At 39.2% G+C, this 22,816-nt stretch overlaps 1 protein-coding gene across 4 annotated transcripts; it reads left to right on the top strand.

Annotated features, from left to right (window-relative positions):
- Positions 1-22,793, top strand: uso1 (USO1 vesicle transport factor). Of its 4 annotated transcripts, XM_067584886.1 has the most exons (26): positions 1-229; positions 2,737-2,823; positions 3,460-3,524; positions 3,926-4,002; positions 4,598-4,651; positions 6,681-6,781; positions 6,861-6,963; positions 7,117-7,172; positions 7,337-7,457; positions 7,614-7,792; positions 7,904-8,044; positions 8,149-8,237; positions 8,343-8,497; positions 9,273-9,478; positions 9,651-9,671; positions 13,821-13,931; positions 14,518-14,636; positions 15,295-15,476; positions 15,588-15,709; positions 15,807-15,945; positions 17,354-17,520; positions 18,455-18,523; positions 19,925-20,023; positions 20,119-20,223; positions 20,348-20,563; positions 21,768-22,793. In XM_067584886.1, exons 1-26 carry the CDS (start codon positions 164-166, stop codon positions 21,849-21,851), a joined length of 2,934 nt encoding a protein of 977 aa, XP_067440987.1. In that variant the 5' UTR covers positions 1-163; the 3' UTR covers positions 21,852-22,793. The 4 variants fall into 4 exon arrangements, with proteins under 4 accessions (XP_067440987.1, XP_067440989.1, XP_067440988.1 ...); XM_067584888.1 differs by lacking the exon at positions 4,598-4,651 and having other exon boundaries at positions 2-229; XM_067584887.1 differs by lacking the exon at positions 9,651-9,671 and having other exon boundaries at positions 2-229.
- Positions 22,794-22,816: the final 23 nt, after the last annotated feature.

The raw sequence follows: 22,816 nt of genomic DNA, 5'->3' as shown, positions 1-22,816 counted from the left end.
GTCTGCGCGCATGCTCAGTGTCGCCCTCACATTGGTGGAGTTGTTCCGGGGTTGGTAGAAAAAATCATCACTGTGTTTCTTTATTTTCTCCTTTCTTTTCACATTATTTATCACACTAATCACGTAGAGGGGAGTCTGAGGGTTTCTGCGGACGTCTGTAGAGATGAACTTCTTCAGAGGAGTGATGGGAGGGCAGGCAGCCGGGCCACAGCCGTCCGGAGCGGAGACGGTAGGAAACCAGTCCGGCTAGCTGAGGCTAGCTGAGGCTAGCTGCGGCTCTCCACCTCTGATATGTATCTGATAAAATGAGACCACACACACGTCATCATATCACATGTGGGGTTTCTATACTGAAAGATGATGTGTTATCTCTCCTAAAAATCACCCAGAATAATTTGTTAAGATACAGGGGCCTTCCTTTAATGAATGACAACATCTAGCTAGTCAGGCTAATTAGCTAACTTGGCAAATCTGTCACTCCGCAGTCTATTAGGACTGATTGACTTACCTGCTGTCTTCGCTACGTGTAGCTAATCAATAGAAGAATGAATGAATAAAACAGACAGAATTGTCTATTAGGAGTGTCAGCTGTCAGCTGGCTAATCAACACCATCCGACAATATCTTTTTTATTCAAATAACCTTCAACAATAAAGAAAGAAATATCCAATGTGATGAATGGTATCAAAGGCAGATAAATTATTCTGCAACATAAAAATCAGGCCTTCATCTTGATATACTATTCACTGTCATGTAGTGCTGTAACTAACAATTAGTTCATCGTATGATCGTTTTCTTGATTAAAGATCCCCGCCAGACATGCTTTAAGACATGTAAAAATACTCTGCTTTGAATAATAATATGTGTCTTGATATTGGATTCCCACAAAAAAGCTTAACTAGTTAGAAATTCCTAAAATTGACATCTAGTCCTTCCTCCTCGTTAAAAAACCCAGAATGTATAAATATGCAAATATTGTTCATTTCAAGAGTTTAACTGTTGGACAAAGATGTTTCCTGTTTCACTGAAAAGTCAGTTCTCAGTGTTTGTGAATTGGAGGCTTCATGTTTCCACATCACACTTGTGTAAGTTGAATATTGGACCAGGATTGGGTCCAAACTAGTTATGATGTCCAAAATCATGCTCATCAGTAGACTTTCCACTTTCAGCAGATTAATTTGAAAACAGCTTTCTTGTGTCAAACTCTGCACATTCATCATTCTGCACAGTAAAGTTCAAACATCACAGTCACGCAGCAGTAAGAAAAACACATTTTTAACTGGAGGGAGACTATTAACATCTAGTCCAACATTGAAAGTAAACACTGAAAATAAAAGAGCTCGCTGCTCTATCTGCTTGTTTCATCCAAAGCCCAGAGATATTCAGTTTACAGTAATATTAAACAGACGAGCAGCAAATCCTCACAGGGTATAATTATTATAAACAATCGTCATCTTAATGCACAGTAGCAAATGAATACCATGCGGAGTATTGAATGCAGGGCTCCCTTGACATGTTGTCTTGCTGGCATTGCAGAAGGATAATAACCACATAAACAGATCTTTGTCTCTAAACATTCTTGTTCTGACAGCTCAGCTTACCCGCTTGTCCATTCATCCAGAAACTGAGTATGTGAGTGTGTTAAAGATCCCCCCCCCCAGAATTGTTTTAAGACATAAAAAAAACTCAGCTTTAAAAATAAGTTAGTCTGTTTAAAAAAAAAAAGTTCAATTATCTTGTTAAATATTCTGAAAATTACATCTACTCCTTTTCCCTCATTGAATAATCCCAAATCTACTAGTGTGCAAATATTGGTTATTTCAAAAAGTAAACTACTGGCCACAAAATGTCTCCTACTACTACAAAGTCCAAATTTCAGTGTTTACCTGCTGGAGGCTTCAAGTTTCCACCATCACACTTTTGTCTTAAATCACAGTTGGCTCCAAACTAGTTGTGATGTCCCAAAATAATGCTCGTATGCACGATTTAAAGTGAGCACAGGGAAACTTTCTCGCACATGAAGGTGAAAACAGTCTTCCAGGGTCAAACTCTGCACAGTGAAGCTCAAACATCCAACTGAAGGAATAATAAGCAAAACAAAAAGCAAGTTTCAGTGCAGAGGGGTCACTCCTGTCTTCACTATCACTAGTAGTATTTAAAAGACGAGGCAGGTAATGTTTGATATTTTCTCTTATTGTCAACACATTTAATTAAAAGACCTAAACAGCCAATGACTTGATTCCACTTCATTAGTATTGCCTGCGTAGCCAAAGCCTGATATATCACATTCCTCAGTGCCATAAACCTCCATTGTTGTCTGAATCTTTTAAAAAGAACATCATCAGTGAGCCACACAGTTGATATGGATGACATGTTCCTTTATTACAATGAACATGGGCACTGTAGTTTATTTTGATTCAATCTCACATACACCATAATGATAAATACTCATTTATGTGTGTTAATCTGTGTCTGAAAATTGTCCCCAACCAATGGACTATTTATTCCTGTTTGAGTAAGGTTTTCTAAAAACTACAGGGTTTGCTGTTTTAGGAAATTACTGAGCCTTTAAAAAATGAAACTATAGATTTCTGACCAGATTTGAAAGATTTATGTCTCAAGAGGGAAGGGAGAAGGAGTGCCACAGACAGAGAAGAGAAGTCGGAAAAGTATTGAGAGATGTTGTATATGAGGCAGAAAATGCAAGCAAAATAAATAATGATTCCTCCGTTGACAGATCCAGAAATTGTGTGACCGGGTTGCCTCCTCAACTCTCCTAGAAGACCGCAGAGATGCTGTCCGGGCACTTAAGTCCCTCTCCAAGGTAATTAATGAGGAGAAAATCATAATAATAATATATGAACGATTGGTAGAGATTTATGTCAAGCAACATTTACTGATGATTCTGTACTTTTTATGCAGTCGTGTTAAGTGTATTAACCTTTTTTAATATACAGGAGTAGCTGTCAACAAAGAGAAAACAGCACTGGAATTTAATCAGCGTTGTCCTGTATTGATGTAAATGGATGGCGGACATTTGTGAATGTTTTCTCCTCTGTCGCGCTGTCATACATGTACAATCAATCAATATCGGGGTCATGAATAAAGCTGATGAACATGAACTAGTCACTGACACGGGCCTCAAACAAGTCACCTCTCAGTTCTGCTCATGGACAGTTTTGTTACTGGCTGCTCCACCAACCATGAATAATGAGTTTGTCAGGCATGAAAAAGGGGTTTAGGAGGCACAGGGTGGCCTGTTAACATGTAGGGGGGTCAGCACTAGTCTGAAACACAGAGAGAGGTGTGTAGACTTCCTGTGTTTTTATAAGAAATACAATATAAAGCACATCAGTGTTATTTTTGTTTGTGTATTAAAATACCTTTTATTTCTCAGTTTTTCTTGTAAGTGCTAACCGAAGCGTGTCATCGATCTTATGAGTATTATTCTCTTTTGTAGAAATATCGCATGGAAGTTGGCACACAGGCGATGGATCACTTGATTAACATACTGCAAACTGACAGGTATGTTGATGCAGGTGTAAATATTAAAATGAAGAATGCTTCAGTTCCATTTAGCTGCTTCAGTTTCAGGTCCTGTTACTGTGCATGCTGGCTCGCTGTCATGGCTATCTGGGTCACTTGAATTGATCGGACCTTATTAGTAACACCTGTGCTTTTCTTGCAAAATGTCTGCTGTGAAAATTATTATATTTGTGTTTTTTAGGTCTAGTATATGTTGTCTTGTAAAGAGCTTTGTGCTCATTCTGTTTCCCCCAAGGTTCTTATAAAGTAACATGTAGCAGCCATGTTTAGACTTTTTATCAAGTATTTCATTTGACTCAAGTTTTGTAAACAATAAATCATGTGTTTTGTTAACATTCTGCTCCTTTTTTTTTAAAAAAAAAAACAAAAAAATTCAACAGGTCTGACTCCGAAATCCTCGGCTATGCTTTGGACACGCTTTACAACATCATCTGCAATGATGAGGAGGAAGAACAAGGTATTGCAATCTGAGAATTATTAGAAATGACAAAATTCACCCTGAAGTGTCCGTTATTAGAAAAGAAAAGAACATTATTCATGCATTCATTCATTCATTCATTCAGTAATTTTTTAAAACCCTTTTGAAGATAATTCTTCCTAATTGTATGGCTACTGTAAATGGTCTTGACTGACTGAACCATTGTTCTGTTTGCATGTATAAATGAGTTCAATTCATGTTAATTGGACTTCAGTCAATTTGCATTCCCCTCCTCTATACACTGATTATGTCTGTTTTATATAAAGATTCTCGTCTCTCTCTTCTCTTCCATGTTTTAACCCCACAGATGAATCAGAAGGTAAAACTCTTTGACTGTGCATGATGCAGCTCCCCTCCCCCCCCTTAACCACCAGCAGCACGCACAAATCATAGGTTCTTCTTGGTTGAGCTGTTGAAAAGGAGAGCATTAATAGTCTTTTTACAGTGTTCAGATTGTAAAAAGCTGCTAAAGTACAAGGCTGGTTGATTGTTTTCATGGCATGTCTTCATGAGAATCAAATGCTAGCTTTTGGGTGAAGCTTTAAACTTCCTCTTCCTCCCCCTGCCCTCGCAGACGCAGTAACCTCTATCCCTGTCTCAGGGAAGCATAAGAATGTGTCCATACCTGGTCAGTACTGAAATCAAGCTATCTGTGCGGTAGTTAGGCTGCTACATAACTAACTTCACTAAAATCAGTGGGCACCGGAAAAGTGACTTGAAGGTGTTTTGGGTGGTAACAAGAACGCTTCACTAATACCACCTCATGCCCGAACCTGTCTGTTAATATGTCATTTCTTATTGCTCCTTTGTTTCCTCACATTTTAATACCTTTAATACCTTTTTGCACACTTGTGGTGAAATTATGCAGTTGGATTGTTGATGTTGGACTTGTTGATGATGGATTTGTTGACATCTTAAGTGTTTTTAAATGTCAGTTCACCCAAATTACAAAAAAAAATATATTTACTTACTTTCTTTTAGTGGTATATAAGCATGAAGATAGTTTTGGTTTCATTTGCCAAAGTGTTTAGATCCGTGGATAACTCACTGTGGCAAGGATGCAGTTTTTTGAAAGATGATGTCGCTGTTATATTTTTAAAAATCTTTGTCCTTGTGGACCAGCAGAACAAGTTGTAAACAAAACATTGACATGTTATCACCTTTATATACAGTAGCTGATATGGTGAACGTGTTGGCAAACAGTCGTTTATTAACAGCAGACACGTAGCAACATTAGCATTCATTTGAAGTCGTATTTGTTGATCTCCACCAACTCCAGAGGGAAATATTTAGCTCTTTAGCCACTAAGTGCTCCACTGTGTTCACCAGCTAGTCGCTAACTTTGTCTGTTGGCTGATTGGTGCTTAGCACGTAGTCCAACATGGGTTTATCAGAAACAAAACAATAAATGTGCAGGCTGTAGAAACCGAAACAAGGGGCTGAAGGACACTAAAATGCTCCATAGAGCTGAGGGGAACTGAGGAGTCGGGCGATAGTTCTCTGTGAGGTCGTCACTATGAGCTACACCTGTCCATTACACACAGTAATTTGATCAGTTGTTAATATAAAAATATTGATAAGTGCAGCTTTAAATTTATTCAGCACCATAATATGAAATTCCAATCATCTTTATTTTAATGGTGTGGAAGCTGAAATCTCAGAGTTGAATAACTCAAAACATGGGCAATTAAAACTATCTGCATTACTAAATACCGTCACAAGTAAGTGAGGTATTTTTTTTAATTGGGGTGACAGACCCCTGAAGTTTTGGACAGATAAATAGGAAGTTTCTGCTTCCCAAGGACTCGCAGCACTGTAGAATAATCCTTTAATTAGTTGTTTATTTAATAACATTTAGAAAGTTCAGAAACTTTGTGCTTTTTCTTACTTTACTTATCAAGTAAAACAAATTAAAGGGAGGATTCTACAGAGTTGCGAGTCCTTGAAAAGCAGGAATCAACACACAGTCTTGGGATCTGTGTGTGTGCATGTGCATGTTTCTGACATAACCTACTTTCAAAGAGAAATTTCAGACTAAAGACCAGTTGGCTTGTCTAACTGGAGACAAAAGCTGTGTCCCCAATTGGGAAAAAGCTGATTATGGTTAGGTCAAGTCTCCAGGAAATGAATGTAAGTCAATGTAATGTCCTCAAAGTGACTAAAGTAAACGTGTGTGTTCTTTTTTTCTTTTTACACTGATTGCCCAGATTTGTAGGTTGGGAATATGCCTATTTTTGAGTGCAGTACTGTTCCTAACCAGCTCGTCACACTGAAAGCTCATCCCTTATTTAATGTTTATTCCTGTGTATAAACAGTAGATTCCCTCACAGTAACCCTACTGAGCTCCGTTCACCCTCCCATCCAGCTGCCTCCTCATCTGTTTATATCTCTCTATGTTTCCAGAAGGCGTGTTCACAATATCACCCTGAGCATGTGCACAATTATTGGATGGTTATGAATATTCACGATAAGTGTCATTAGTCGAAATCACCACTCTGGTTTAGGTTTTTGAGAATTTGCAGATCCAGTAATTATCGCTGTCTAACTCAGGCTGATTGCTATGAACAAACCAACTGGTTCCCTCACTAGACTGATGACTCGCGCTGTGGTGTTTCTTGCAGAAGTTTCTAATTTCATCTTTCTATCTTCCTTCACAGATGAGAATGCCCAGAAGCAGGCAGATGACCTGGGTGCCCAGTTTACAGACACGTTCATCCAGGACCCTGAACACGTGACCCTGCTTCTCACTCTGTTGGAGGTACTGTTTCTGGTCCAGCAGCAAGACGTCTTTCTTATTTGTCTGGAACACTGCGTCATATTCATATGTTCATTTTTAGGAGTTTGACTTCCATGTACGTTGGCCTGGGGTGAAGCTGTTGACTGCTCTGCTGAAGAACCAGGGAGTCCAGCTGCAGGGTATCATTCTGGTCAGTCCCATGGGTGAGTTTCTCCTCCACAGCAACAAGTGCAGCAACACGGTCAACGAAATGTCAGATCAAACTTTCACACTCAGTTTTATATCAACAAATTGTCTCAAACTATCTTCTTCAACCAGTATTTAATCAGCTTTTGTTTGTCTGTTTCCATCTGCAGGTGTTTCCAGACTGATGGACCTGTTGGCAGACTCCCGAGAAGTAATCCGCAATGATGTGAGTACTTTTCTTTTCTGTTTTAAGCTACTATTTTACAGTAAACAACATGAAGTTTTTTGAAAGTGTTGAATACAGATATATGACAGTAAAATATAAATGTAATACTACAACAACCAAATAGTTAGGTGATGACTGACAACCTGTTTTTCATCTTCCAACAGGGCCTGTTGTTGCTTCAACAGCTGACTAAAAGCAATGCGGCCATTCAGAAAATTGTTGCATTTGAAAACGCATTTGAGCGTCTTCTCGATATCATCACAGAAGAAGGCAGCAGTGATGGAGGTAAAAAAAAAAAAAGATTTGGAGCTTTTATTGTTTCACATCTCCAGTGCAGAATAGCCTTTAATTTAAATACAGTTTTGCCTTTAGTCATTTCTATAATTTAAGATTATTGTCCATCTTGTGATATTTAACATCCATCCTGGGTCCTGTGTGCAGGTATTGTGGTGGAGGACTGTTTGCTGCTGTTGCTCAACCTGCTAAAGAATAACAGCTCCAACCAGAACTTCTTCAAGGAGGGCTCTTACATCCAGAGAATGAAGCCCTGGTTCGAGGTCGGTGATGATAACTCCGGCTGGTCGGCACAAAAAGTCACCAACCTCCACCTCATGCTGCAGGTAACGTGTCATGTTCAGTTATTGCTCAAATTTTCCAATAACCAATTCATCATACTGAACATTAGGATGTTGTGTTAATAAAATCTTGCAATATTCTGGGCTTAATCCCAGCTGGTGCGAGTCATGGTGTCTCCAGTGAACTCTCCAGGAGCTACAGCCAGCTGTCAGAAGTCCATGTACCAGTGTGGCCTGCTGCAGCAGCTGTGTACCATCCTCATGGCCACCGGTGTGCCTGCCGACATCCTCACTGAGGTAATCACGATAACACTTATAGTAAAAACCCACTACAGAGAATAGTTGCTCACCCCAGGCTCAGTAACTTTGAGACAAACTGTGTTCTGGCTGCTTGTTTTCAGACCATTAACACTGTATCAGAGGTCATCAGGGGCTCACAGGTCAACCAGGACTACTTCGCTTCCGTCAATGCTCCTTCAAACCCACCAAGGTGAGACACAACCAACGCACACCGAGATGTCTTCTATCCATCTGAAAGTAAACTCCGTTACGTCATCGCTGATCTCTTCTTCTCTTCTTCTTCATCGATCCATAGACCAGCCATTGTGGTCCTGCTCATGTCCATGGTCAATGAGAGACAACCATTTGTGCTTCGCTGCGCAGTCCTCTACTGCTTCCAGTGTTTCCTCTACAAAAACCAGAAAGGACAGGGAGAGATAGTGGCTACACTGCTGCCCTCCACCATTGATGGTCAGTCACACCAAGCTGCGAACTTTATAAGTGACGTTATCAATTGTTTTTGTTTTTCTTATCAGACTTTGTACCAGAGGCGTCAAATGCAGAATCTCAGAATCAACATAAGTCTCTTTTTTAAGCTTCCTACTTCCACCTCAACAATTAATAGAAGTTCCCCTTGAAGAGTGAACGACATCACTGCTTGCAGATTTTCTTAGTGGCTTTTGATTCTATATATTTAAAACACTGGCAGGCTAATCTACATAATGTGATGCAGGAAAAAGGAAATAGCATAATTTGTGAGCATATGAGAATCATGTTACACACAAATAAAGGCCACAAAATCAATTTTCCACAAGTGATTGAAGTGTAAAATAATATTTAAAGTGGCATAGACACAATTTACAGCTCATCTGTGTTTTTAAATGGCTTATATCTATAGATTTGATCATATAGACAGAATGTCATAAAATTAATTGGCAACTATTTAGATAATTGATTAATATTTTATATAATTTTGGCTTTTGGCATCAGCTTCTCAATTCTGCTTTTCTCTGTTTTATATCATTGTAAACTAAATATCTTTGTGTTTTTCACTGTTGGTCAGACAAAACAAGACGTGTGAACATGTCACATCTAACTTTTTTTTTTTTTTTTACTATTTTCTGACATTTTTTAGAGAAAATGAGAAAATAATCGTCTGACTAATCAATTAAAATAATTGTTAGTTGCAGCTCTAGCCACAATATTCACAATCATATTAACAATCTGTTCATTTTTTTCCCCACAGCCAACTCCATCTCAGCCGGCCAGCTGCTGTGCGGAGGCCTATTCTCAGCAGACTCTCTGTCCAACTGGTGTGCCGCTGTGGCCTTGGCTCACGCCCTGCAAGACAACCTCACCCAGAAGGAGCAACTGTTGAGGGTTCAACTCGCCACCAGCCTGGGGAAGCCCCCAGTCTCCTTGCTACAGCAGTGCACCAACATCCTGTCCCAGGTAGGCCAATAACAGTGCTGCTGAGATGGAGGAGATGTTAATAGGCTACAATGTGTGTGTGTCTGGGCAGTGAGGATTGTTTAAGAACGGGACTGTTTTTTTTGACAAATGGACAAAGGTTAAGTGTCAACATCAGTGAAAAGAACAGTGTCACATTATTGTGGTTTTGCAGGGTGATAAGATCAACCGACGGGTGAGTAAAGTGTGTGTTTTTGTGTTTGGGCGGCACCTGTCCTGTGTTTTTTGGCTTGGCATCTGTAGTAGGGGTTTTGTTGGCCCACGTGTTGGGGGATCTTGCTTCCTTGTAACTCTTTGACCCCCACCCAAACCCCACCCCTACCCCTTCCTAACCTACGGCTAGTTCTTCCTCATTAGGGTGCTACACGGGTGAACTCCTCCCCACAGATTTGGAGGCTTGTGATCCAGGTGCTCACACTGCGTCCACTACTGGAATGTGGGGAAGTACACAAGTGATCACCCGAGAGAGGTTCAGCTGTTTGTTTTTTTTGTGGTTTAATCTCTGCTGATATCATCCTAACACCCGCTTTTTTAACTGTGACCTTGGACTATTCGCTGTGCTGCAAGCCCTTATCTATCTGTTCAGGAAGTGTGCGCTGCAGCAACTTTTGGGCCTTTTCCTGTCCAAGTGAGACATCTACACTCTTGTCTTGTTCTCTTGTTTACGTGCACCTGCGTACAAATGCATAACGCAGGTGCCAGAAGATTTTTTATGATTTTTACTTATGAGGAATATTAAATTTCCACTTTGTGCTCAGATGCTTCAAATTCAGTCATAATGAAACCCTCATGGTTTTCCTGGGGAAACCAGTTTGCACTGCCCTCTTTAAACGTCCTCTGGAGTTGCAAATTCTTCCTTTTTCAGCCATCATAGACTCTGCTCTGGGAGGTTGTTGCAATCTGCTTAAATGCATGAACTTACATGCGCTCTGCTGGTGAAACTCCTCGCTATCAGTTGACAAATGTGTCACATGGGTTTCTACATCCTCTGCAAGATAACAGTGGGAGCAATGATTCAGTCTTTACAATATATACAAGGAAGTGTCTTTGAGGCGCCTTCATCAAGGCTACTTGGGGGTTTTCATAAACCAGACCTGTTTGTTTGTCTGTGACATGATGAGAATTACTCTCAGTCCATGTTGAAATTAGGAGAGAGGAAACTGTCAAACAGAGCTCAAAGATCTTAACACATATTCCCATTTCTACACTTTCCCTTTGGAATAACTTCCAAGAACTGCCATATTTGTTGTGGTGTAGAGATTTTTATGCTCCTATGTCCCTAGGAGCTGTGTTGTCAGGGGCAAAGACTCCTGGTTGGGTCTTTCAAGGCAAATAATCAGTTTAGGTGCCAGACTATGAACCATTCTTTGTGGTGGCATTTTGGGGGTTGATCTTACCTGGATCTGGTTACCAACAGGTGTTAGTCTGGCAGTAGCCTCGCTGGCTATGGAAACGGGCTCTTGAGATGTGGGTTTCACTTCTTGTTGGGGATTGCACTCTGCTGGAAAACAGTGAATTGCCCCTGTCAGGTTTGGAGCAAGTTGTTGCCCCAACTATCTCAGGTTCATGAGAGAGGGGAACATGGAGCAGGAGGTTGACAGGTGGATTGCTGTGGAATCAGCAGAGTGCAGATGTTAAACTGGATTGTTGTAGTGAGGAGGGAGCTGAGCCTGAAGGTGAAGAAGCTTGTGATTTTGCTTCTTGCTTGGAATAGAAGTGCTGCTCATTCATGGTGAAAGGAGTAATATCTCACTGACTTTTAGAGACAAATATTATACTTTTCACTCCACCACATTTATCTGACAGCTTTAGTTACTTTGCAGATTCAAATTATTGTTACACAATATAATAAACTAATAAATTCTGATGTTATATCATAGACCAAGCTATAATATACCTATAAAGTAGTTACAATCAGCCACCTTAACCAGCTACAACATTAAGGCCCCTTTACACTGTGCGATTTTGGACAGTCTGAGACAAAAGTTGACTATCGTGAGAGAAATGTGGTAAAAATCTTTGTTTGTCAGTTCAAAACGGTGCTCATGTCCACCGACGACCCATTTGGAGCTGTGGCGACCAAAGACAGCCTGAGGAAAGAAGATAAAATTCTCACAACGAGACTGCCGCTACAACCAACGTCTACAAACAAACCAATCAGAATATGACATGAAATGATACAGACTATACTGGCTGACATGATATTTCCTAAGTGCAGTTTTTTGAATAATGTGTAAGGGGAAAAACACTCGTTCCCCTTAATATGTCCATGGCACACAAAAACACAAAATGATGAATGTGAAACAAAAAAGAAGTTTGTGTGACTTTGCTGCATTTTCACAACATCAGAGTGGTGCGGATGGATGCTGGGAGCTGATGACGTGACTCTGCTTTCATGTACTGTTTTCTATTTACATCACAGCGCTACGGTTCACCACATATTCTGACTGATTGTGACTATGATCTTATCTTAGGTAGTCTCGCACAACGTGACACGCAATGCATGATCATTGTTGTCACACAGTCTAAAGGTGCCTTTTTAAAATGATACTTACTCATTAATGCATCCATAGTTATTATCTAGTAATACACTGTATATGATTCTGAAATTGGCAACTCTGCATAATGAGCACTATTGGTACTCTGAGTATATTTTGATGCTTATACTTGCTAGAAACAATAAGTATCTATAAGTAATTATAAGTACAATTTTGAATTCAGTACTTTTACTTGTAACAGACTATTTCTACACTGTGATATTGTTACTTTTACTTAAGTAAAAATCTAAATACTTCACCCACCACTGTTCATATTAAAAGCTTCAGCAACTAGTGACAATTCAGTAATAAATCTTTTCATCTAATAACTGTTAGACTGTAGTTTTAACCACATTCATCCACCCAAACACACATAAACAGAAATACAGTATAATTTTCTTTGCTGAGGCCAATGTTTGTTCAATTAATACTTGTGGTCATTTTCCTTTCTTTTGTTTTCTTCTTCATTTTTGCATTACGTCACATTTGGAGACTAAATCTGAAAAGGTGATTTTGTAAGTCTTTGTAATGCTGATATGCTGAAAAGTTTTTGCCCACTCCTTCATCGCTCAGATCTCCCATATTTGCTCAGTTTTGGCATTTCTTTATTTTACTTCAGGAGTAGAGATCTGCTCTTCGTAAAGCATGTTGTGCATTAAACGTCAATGCACCAGCTTATTAGCAGCCTTCAACTACAGTGTAGAGTTTATAGCTTCTACTCGCCTCTGCACTGTGTCCCAATCTGTATTTATTTTCATTAACTCACATCCCGACTCCATGAAAACCATCTTTTTTTTTTTCTACAATTGACTGAGATAAATTATGTTGACAATGAATGTATGACCGTTAAAGTTTTTTCCTGTTTCGTAAAGAGGAAAGAAAGTCCAAGTTGTTGTAGATCTTAAATTTTACTTAACCTGTTCCTCAATTTGTTTTCATGGAAATGCATGATCATATTTTTATTTATTACAGTTATTTCTGTCATTTCTAAAAAGCACATTTAGTGGGTTTTGCTTTGCATGTGCTGATAGCCGGAAACGATTTTCAATTACAGTTTCAGTTTCTTTGATCAAAAGTCATCAGTTACTTGCAGAATGAGCAAACTACAAAAAATTGAAAATTGTGAACTTGTGGTTTACCTGAAGGCTGAACGTAACTATTTTTGATGCTTTAAGAACTTTGGTTTCTTATTACAGGACTGCATGCTCTGGTCAACCTAACCTTGTTTGAATATCTGAATGTTTTCATTTGAACTGTGTCCCAGTTTTTTTGTTTGTGATAAACTAATTAACTACTAATGATTAATGTGATTGAAGTGAAGGTTTTACTTAATCAGTTTGTTACTTTTGTTAATCTGGAAGTCAAATTCAAGATTTTACCCCTTAAAATGTGAGAATAAAATAACACCAAGTCATAGTCATATATTTCTCTTTGCTATTTTATCAGCCTCCCTTTTTCACTTTCTATGGCAATAATTTTGTTGGATTTGTTCTTTTGTGTCACGTTCTGCAAATGCAGAACATTTTTGATTATGAAATGTCACAAACTAGACGTCATCAAATTTTCCATGACCAGGATTATAAATCTAATTATGATCACATGCCGTGACTTACATAACCTCACATATGTAACATCTGGTTCTTCTAAACTCAACTTTTTCATTTATTTAAAATATCAGGCTCTAAAATATTATCTGTTTAGCTTACATGAGGCCATTGTAAGCAGTTTTTACTGTCATTCAAGAAGTATTTGTAGACATCTCTTGTGTTTTCTGTTGTGTTCAACAGGGCAGCAAAGTGCAGACCAGGGTCGGCCTCCTCATGCTGCTGTGCACGTGGATCAACAACTGTCCGATAGCTGTCACACACTTTCTACACAATCAGGAAAACGTTCCCTTCGTATCCTTGAAGCACTTCACAAGCCATCGGCCATTTTCATTACTGCAAATGTCTGTGTTGTAACCAGTGTTGCCAACCATTTTATACTGGAAAGTAGCTAAAGCCTACTTATAAAGTCACTAGATGACATAAAGTGACATAAACTTAATTGACTATAACTAGCTATATAGTTATGATTTTTCAAGTTGCTATATCTTCAACATGCATCTAAATCTAAAACTGACATTAACAAAGGACCCTGTTTTATCAAAATGTAACTTTTCAGGAATTCAGGTGAATCTTGTCATTCAGATTAAGATCTGTGTGATTCGTAACCTGTGTCAACAATTTGAACTAACAGACAGCACACAACAGCAATGATGTTGAAGTGTCATTATTCAGGTCAGTCCTATCCATCCATTTCTACACTGATGTCCTCACATGCCTGATAGTTATTCATACTGAGATGTTCTGTATTTGGATGCCTGTGGATGATTTTCTCATTACAGAGAACAGGAACATCATATTCCAGTTTCTGGCTAAAAGTGGTTTATGATTCTGAAGCCCATCTGTGTTTAATAAATCCTTGACTCAGTGACTCCTGCAGCTGACGGCACAGATCTCAGAGAACCTGGGAGAGGATGAAAGGCTGGTTCAGGGTCTGTGTGCGCTGCTTCTCGGCATCTGCATTTATTACAATGACAACTCACTGGAGAACTACACCAAGTAAGTGATAATAATAACTAAATAACAAAAACATCATGCAAGAATTATTGCCACTCCTATTTTTCCTGCAGTTCTTACAGTTTAGAGCCTGGAATGATCAAATGTTTTGCTTTTTTGCTTGAAAAACCTCAAAATATTAAAATTCACTGTCATTGAAAAATGACTGAAACGATTATTCGCTTTTTAAAATAGTTGCCAATTAGTTTTCTGTCAATCAATTAATCGTTGCAGTTCTGCTACTTATGCACTTCTTCTCCTTGTGTTGCACATTTGAGTTAAGCAAAGAGTTAACTGCTCTGCTTCTGCTTATTCAGTCTTTGATTTGCCAGTTTATAACAGATCAATACAGTTTTGTGACAGTGAGTTTGGATTGAATTATTTCTGACACAACACACAGATACTCTGCTGCTGTAGTGATACATTCTGTGTAGTAATGCACACGTACTTTGTTTATCTGTACAAGCATATACATTGAAAAGTAACCAGAGCTCTTTGAATCCATTAACCTGATAAAGCAAACAAGGTTTCTTTTTTTTTTACCTGCCATTTCAGAAATCAGGTTATGTCCAGAAGTGTGGAAAGATCAGATTGCTTAAATCATATGAACACAAACGGTGCCCTGTTTAAAGTCCTCCCTGTCCTCTCTGTCCTCCTTTAGAGAGAAGTTAAAGCAGCTGATTGAGAAGCGGATTGGAAAAGAAAACTTTGTAGAGAAGCTCGGTTTCATCACAAAGCATGAGCTGTACTCCCGGGCGGCCCAGAAGCCACAACCTGTCTTCCCGTCGCCAGAGCAGATGCTGTTTGACCACGAGTTCACCAAGCTGGTGAAAGAACTGGAGGGTCAGTCAGCGACTTTTTCCTTGACATCCAGTCAGGGATGTTTAAATTTATCATGATAGTTACAGTTTCTCGGGGGTTTAATGAATGATTTCAACCTCTACTCCTAAACAGGTGTGATAACCAAAGCAGTTCACAAGTCCAGTGAAGAGGAGAAGAAGGAGGAGGAGGTGAAGAAGACGTTGGAGCAACATGACAACATTGTAACTCAATACAAAGAGCTGATCAGAGAGCAGGTAAACAGACCGAATACAGATACCATCAAGTGATGCGTGGCTCTTTTTCAATGTACTCTCCTGTTTGATGGTTTTGTTTTGATTGTTTGATGCTCAGGATGCTCAGATCCAGGAGCTGAAAGAGCAGGTAGATTCAATGTCATCTCAGAAGGAACAGATGCAGACTACAATCACCCAGCAGCTGTCTCAGATCCAGCAGCACAAAGACCAATACAACATCCTCAAGCTGAAATTAGGTAAGTCCATCTCATCATCGGTCAACTGATAACATGTGTTTGGTTTCGTCAAGGAGGAACAGAAATCATTACACACGGTGGAACCAGTGTTCATTAACAATACATTACTTAACAGGGTCTGTTCATAGTTTTAGTTAGATAACATTTTACTGCTTTATTACTGAGATATGGGGTGACGGTAACATGCAGCGACATCGTTAGATACAGTTTTATAACACAGCAAGGACAGTTTAAAGGTTCTCTTTCACAAACATTATTATGAAAAAGACAATTTTTAGGTGTTTTAGGGGTCTGCGTGTTGTAAATATTTCTTGTCAAACATCAGTCGGATGCGGTGACTTCATGTAACTCATATCTGGCAACCGGCACTGTAGCCACAGACACTGCTTAAGAGTACTAGCCTGGGCTGACAGATAAACTGTTGTTTACCATAAAATATTTCCAGCATGTACTGTAACGTCCCCTAAAACAACAAATTGTCACTTTTACATAATAGTTTGTGTAAAGATTAAACAAATAAAGTTTAAAGGTGTTGGCAGGCTTATTTTTTAAGCTTGGAGAGAGCAAAGCTAGCTGTTTGTTTCCAGTCTTATGCTAAGCTAGGCTAACCATAACCCGACTCTGACTCTGTACTTGATGTACAGACATGAGAATGATATCAATCTTCTCATCTATCTCATCTAGAAGACATAGTATGTGTATTATCCAAAATGTTCAATAATTCCTTTAAACAAGGCTACATTTTAACTTTATTAGGTAAACCATTTTTTTAGAAGTGAAAATAAAGCTGAACGCAAAAGATCATCAGTGTCATCAGTAATCATCTGTGTGTGCTAACTTTGTATTTATGCAACATCACAGTAAATAAAGTTGCTCAGACTTGAACTATGAAGGAGGAAAATGTAAGGCATGTTTATAATATAACATTTGAGTAGTCAAGACAATGTGGTTGAACTGGAAACCTGTCGGATTGCTCGTGTAGTTTCCTCGTTTCTCTCTGTGAGCAGCAGAGCTCTCACAATGACATATCTAATTTAGATAACAGGTCAAATGTTATCATAACTACATGGCATGATGGCTAAAACTCTAAATGCTGTGAAGAGACTAACTGAAACAAATTATCTAAACTGTCTTAATATGATTATTTGCAGCACAGTACCTTACAGTCCTCAAAATAGTTCCTTTAACGTACCTTAAATTATATTACAATCATTTGTAAGACGCTTTTGTCCAAAGCAACATTTACAAATTGCATTAAAACTCTATAGTAAGAAAAACAGTAACTTGTTTTGTATTGTGTATGTCAGTACATACCTTATGATCCTCAATAGAGGAGTAACATCAACATTTATATCTCATTTCCTGTTGAATCTGTCATTTTTAATCCTGCATGTGCTCATGAATCCAGGTAAGGACAACCAGAGTCAGTCCAACAGCCAGGGAGACGGCTCCCAGGTCAACGGGCTGCAGACAGAAGAGCTCACACAGCTTCGAGAAGAGGTGGAGGAGCTCCGCAAGCAACACTCGCTCCTTCAGACACAACTCGGTGACAAAGACGCAATCATCAACACCCTGGTTAGTACTGTAGACATCCATGTGAGTGTCATACAGAACAAAAAGCCTAAAGAAATGATGTTTTTGGTGCCCAAAGCAGATTATGGAACAGACCGTGGTTATGATATTTATTGCTTAAAGCTGTTTTCAGGGGGCCCAGAAGTTCTTGTCGTACCTGTATGTGTGTCTGTTTATTTAAACTCAAACAGCAGCAGGGGTCATTGTTCAACCACCAGAGTATAAACTAATGTGTGCAAACTGCCTCCCAAGTCGTCTCTCTTTTCTGTTATTATTATTATTGTTGTTGTTGTTATTACAGGAATTATGTGTAATTTTCTTCAGGCCGATCAGACACAGAGAACACTTATACACCACAGGTAGACTTTGAATAATAGATGACATAACACCTTCCAACGACACCTTCAGAGCTGTGAAACAACATCACAGTTACAGTACTACAGAAGTGGTTGCCTGTGGCAACAAACCAACCAAATTCCTAACAAGAACAGCAACAACAAATAAACTTCCAGCTGTATTTTGTTAACGACACATGTACTGAAAGCAGAGCTGTAAGAGTTAATAAATTAGTCAAGTGACAGAAAATGAAACGGCAGCTATTTTAATAATCAATCAATCGTTTAAGTCACATTTTCCAAACGTTCACTGCTTCCAACTTTTCAGTTAAGTCTTTTCTCTGTTTTATGTCTGTAAACTGAATATCTTTGGGTTTTGGACACTTGAAGACGTCACGCTGAGCTTTTGGAAGCTGGCGGCATGTTTCACAACCTTTCTGACAGTTTATAGATAAAATGATTCATCACTTCATTGCGAAATTAATTGTTAGTTGCAGCTCTAATTGAGAGCATGTGTTGGTTCTGAAGACAGTCTTACTGTTTCTGAAGTTTTAATTTCATCTTGTCACAAATGCTGTCTTTTTGATTGTGTTTAACTGTAGAGGTCGGAGGCGGCACAGACAGCAGAAGGAACAGCAGGGTCAGGATCAGACAACACAGAACTACTCAAGGTGGGATTCATCGATGTACACTTTCTTTCTAAAGAGCATAAAACTGACCCGTCTTTTTTTCTCTAATGCATGTATGTGTTAAAGGTTAAGGTTGGCATTCTTCTATGTTTTTCTGATTGTCAACAAAATCCCATGAAAAGACCAAAACTCAACAATGCGTCTTTCAATACTTCTCTGACCCTTTTGGCTCCCAGCCCCAAACCTTATTGGTTACCTTGCGAGGCAGCTGGATTTGCAAGATCACACATCAGGCCTCCTGTCGAACCACCAGTGGCTCAGCCCAATCAGCTTACTAGAACTACTGGCAGCTACGGCATGGTTTAGGTGTGACGACAGCGAGAAGCAATAACCCGTGATAGACAGTGATGGACAGTGATAGACAGGTGGTTCATTCAATCACCTGCCAAATATTTTTTGAATACTGCCCTTTTCCAAACAGTTTCCAAGGACGACTTCTCAGATGGTTCTGTGAAACAAACCATCTGGTGTGTCAGGTTACCTTATTGGTTCCTTCTGAAGATGTAAACCTTTAGAAATGGGTCACAAACATTGACTACATAAATATGGATGTCATGACAGCTCTCCAAAAGTGAATCCAAAACATCTTGATCGCCCCCTGTTGGCTGTCTACAGTAGATTGGACATGAGCCAAACTAAAATATCAAAGTACATGTCAAATAAATTTTTCCCAAACATGGTTTCAGTCATTTTAGGTCGTTCTTATCACGCTGATGTTTGTCCAAGTCTTCTGTCATTTTTCTGATAAGTTTGTTTTTAATTAGTTATTTTACAATGTAAAAATTGGGTGTGACATCATAATTGACAGCTTTGACAGTCGCTCTCGCAGGCCATCATCCTGCCGCCTGACTCTACTGTGCAGACTCTGCCTCCAAATTATGTCACACAAGCAAGATAGCTGCTCCCAGAAAGGAGACATTTTTCTACTTTTGCATAGCGGCAGGAAATGGAGACGCGTTGTCCATATTTATATACAGTCAACTGGTTGGGACAAAACATTTTAGGTTGCATCTTGGGCTGGACAGACAGTGATTAACGTGATTTTTATAGATCAAACGACTAATCAATTAATCAAGAAAATAATCGTTGGTTTAATCGATAATGAAAATAATAGTTTGTTTTAGTCCTAGGTGTGTCTTTAATAGTTTTTGGGACACAATGATGCTCTATGACAGAGTAGTAAGATATATCAGATACTGGATATACAGATGATACTTGATAGTAGAATCAATTGATTCTTGGTTTGTTTTGGAGTCTCTGACAAAAAGAGAAATACAGAATATTGCCAACATTATTCTTAACACTGTAACTGAAAAACATATTTCTTATTTTCAGTTGATGAATTGATGTAAGTGTTTGTGTTGAATTTGTTGTTTGTTCCAGGAGTTGGAGGCTCTGAGGACTCAGGTCCAGTCCCAGTCAGCAGAGATCAGCCAGCTGAAGACAGAGAGACAAGACCTGCTCAGAAGAGCTGAAGCAGGGGTAACAAAAAACATACAAACATGACACCAATGCCGAATAATAATATCACGCTAAACAGATTCTCGATTAATGAACTTCTCTATGGTTTCTCTCAGCCTTCGGATGCAGTTGACAGCAGTGACGGCTCATTAGACGCCGCCAAGATGGCAGACCTAGAGAGCAGACTCGCAGCACAGACGTCTGAGACAGAAAGACTCAAGGTGTGTAGAAGATCTGTCTCAATATTGTCCTGCATCTTTTGTACTTGTGGCTCTTTCTAATCAGCACCTGCTACTGTCTCCTCCTCCTCCTCCTCTTTCTTCTCCGTTCTCCTCTCTCTCTCAGGAGGAGGCGAGCAGTCTGTCGAAGGGCCGGTCGGAGCTGGAGCAGCAGCTGGCTTCAGCCACCAGCACGGTTGCCATCCTGCAGACAGAGAAAGCAAAGCTGCAAACAGAGGTGCAGGAGTCCAAGAAGGAGCAGGACGACCTGCTTATGCTGCTGGCAGACCAGGACCAGAAGATCCACAGCCTCAAACAGAGACTCAAGGACCTGGGAGAGACGGTAGACAAACCATCAATACTGTGTTTTAAATCTATCAGGACAAATTCCAGTTTTAACTCCAGCCATTATGTTAGGATTGCTGAAAGGGTTTACTTCTTGACTTGATCAACCCTGCTGAGAAGGTCTTGACATAAGTGACGGGAATGTTACAGCAGGCTGATTAAATGACAGTAAAATACAGGAGTAGAGAAGCTAATCCAACTCAAAAAACATAAAAAACAAAACAAAACAGAAATGTAACTAAAAATTGGACTTAAACTATCAATCAAATGTCTAAATTGTGATTTAAACTTCAAATTTAAAAAGCCAAAAATCAAAACCATGTGCCAAAATTAACAGGGATTGCAAGGTGTTTAATCATTTTAATTGTTTCCCTTTTGACCTTTTCAAGTCTGAAAGACTGAAGATTGAAAAAGTGCAACATCCTGTTACTGATAAGAACTGAAGTTAACTTCACTTTGAAGTTCACTCATCTCCGTCTGTCATCCAAATTTTCCTCAGTTTCTTTACCTTTTTCTGTGTAGATCGCATCATAAATTAGCAAGGTCAGCTGTTTTTGCAGGACGTCGTTTCTGCTCGGATACAGTCACGCACGAGAATTCACCTCATGTCGTGATTTCCGGGGTTACGTGGCAAAATTACTCTTTAAATTAATAATGAATAAAAATAGAAATAAAATGTTTTTTATCTGAAAACATTCAAAAAAAGGTAGAAGTACTGTTTTCAGCCCTGAATAGTTCCTGCAGTCTTGCTCTCAGGCAACGTATGCTGTATGTAGCCTGAGAGGCAAAAAAAGGAACATCTTGCACCACTCACTGCTGCTCATAAAGCCGATTGCTGTGAGTGCGCAGTCGTAATTAATCAACAGTTTTATCAACCCAAAGTGTTTCTCATCTGGACAGTAGAAGGACACTGAAAATGGAACTAAAACTGCAAAAGTGGAAAAAAGGAAACTACACACCTGCAGTCATTCATTTTGTGTTCCTCTCTGACTGTAAATACAAAAACACTTGTGTGGTGGTGTAAATAGTTGTTCTTTAGTTTTAATAATCTTCAGGTCTGTTTCCAGTTTATCTGAGCTGTAAACCTGTCGTGAGTAGTGAGCTTCGTGCAGAATAGCTACAAAACCTGGATTTGTGTGCAGACCACTCAGCTGTGTTCTGTGTGTTTTTGCTTTAGTTAGACTGTGACACTTTCCTTACAGGTGGAAGATGAAGACGACCTCGACGCCAGGGACCAAACGGACGAGGACGAGGACGAGGAGGACGAAGAAGAAGACGAGGACTAAGAAAAACACTGAAGGAACGAAACAGGAAAGAGATGGAAATGTGTCTGACAGCAGGCAAGAAAAGACTTTGCAGAAACACAGATGAGAAACTGAAAAGATAGGACTAATATTTGAAGCGGTTTCTCTTTCTCAGCTGCCACGCTATCTTCATTTTTTTTTTTTCTCCTTCTTCACCTCACGTTCACATCACATGTACATGTTTGTTTGTTTGTTGGAGTTTTTTGTTGTCCAAGATTTCTTTCCAGTGATTCAGCTTTCAGTGAAAAGATTTAAACTCATCAGTGCGTTCATCTCCGCGACTTTTACCTTCAGTTTGGGATGGATTTTACCAGTCTTGTGTTTATTGTAATGTATTGTCATATAGTTTATAATTAAGAAAAAAAAAAAAACGCTACTGTAGGTTAATTTTAACACTCAAGTCATCTGGAAAATTTAGAGCAGAGGATTTAAAATGTAGCAAAATATGCACCTATAAACAGATTTGATATTATTGTCATGTTATGGTAAACATGCTGGTGAGCCCGTCAGGTTTGCTTTCTCTGTCCTGCTCCACTGCTCTCGACGCGCCCGAGTCCTCTCACGCTAAAATCACCCCCCGGCAACGTGTCAACTGTGCCATCACACCCTGCGCTCTGAATTCATCAACACCCTCCCCGAGTCAGTTCGAGTTCAGCGTGTTACAGTATTTCAACACTCACAGTTGTTCCATTTCATTCTGACGACACCTAACTGCTCTACAATATGCTGCAAAAACAAGACAGAAAACATGTAAAGACAAAAAGGATATTTTTGCAACTTTTTGTCCAGTACTGGCATCCAGCTTCTGTATGATATTGTGTAACTTATCAATTTATGAGCCACATTGAAATGAATAAAGAATTTATCGGTCTGTATGCCTGTATGGAGGAATAATTGTAGATAAATTAAATTTTACTAAATCAACGTTGAGACTTTTTTTGTTTTTG

This window comes from Thunnus thynnus, chromosome 3 (genome assembly GCF_963924715.1).
Source record: "Thunnus thynnus chromosome 3, fThuThy2.1, whole genome shotgun sequence".
NCBI lineage: Eukaryota > Metazoa > Chordata > Actinopteri > Scombriformes > Scombridae > Thunnus > Thunnus thynnus.
The sequence above is the reverse complement of the archived record's forward strand: the minus strand, read 5'-3'. Positions and strand labels throughout refer to the sequence as shown.

Coding starts and splice junctions, on each gene's coding strand:
- uso1 (XM_067584886.1), top strand. CDS start 164: ATGAACTTCTTCAGAGGAGTGATGGGAGGGCAGGCAGCCGGGCCACAG. Junction 15,946..17,353: donor CATCCTCAAGCTGAAATTAG/GTAAGTCCATCT, acceptor TCATGAATCCAG/GTAAGGACAACCAGAGTCAG. Junction 20,564..21,767: donor TCAAGGACCTGGGAGAGACG/GTAGACAAACCA, acceptor CTTTCCTTACAG/GTGGAAGATGAAGACGACCT.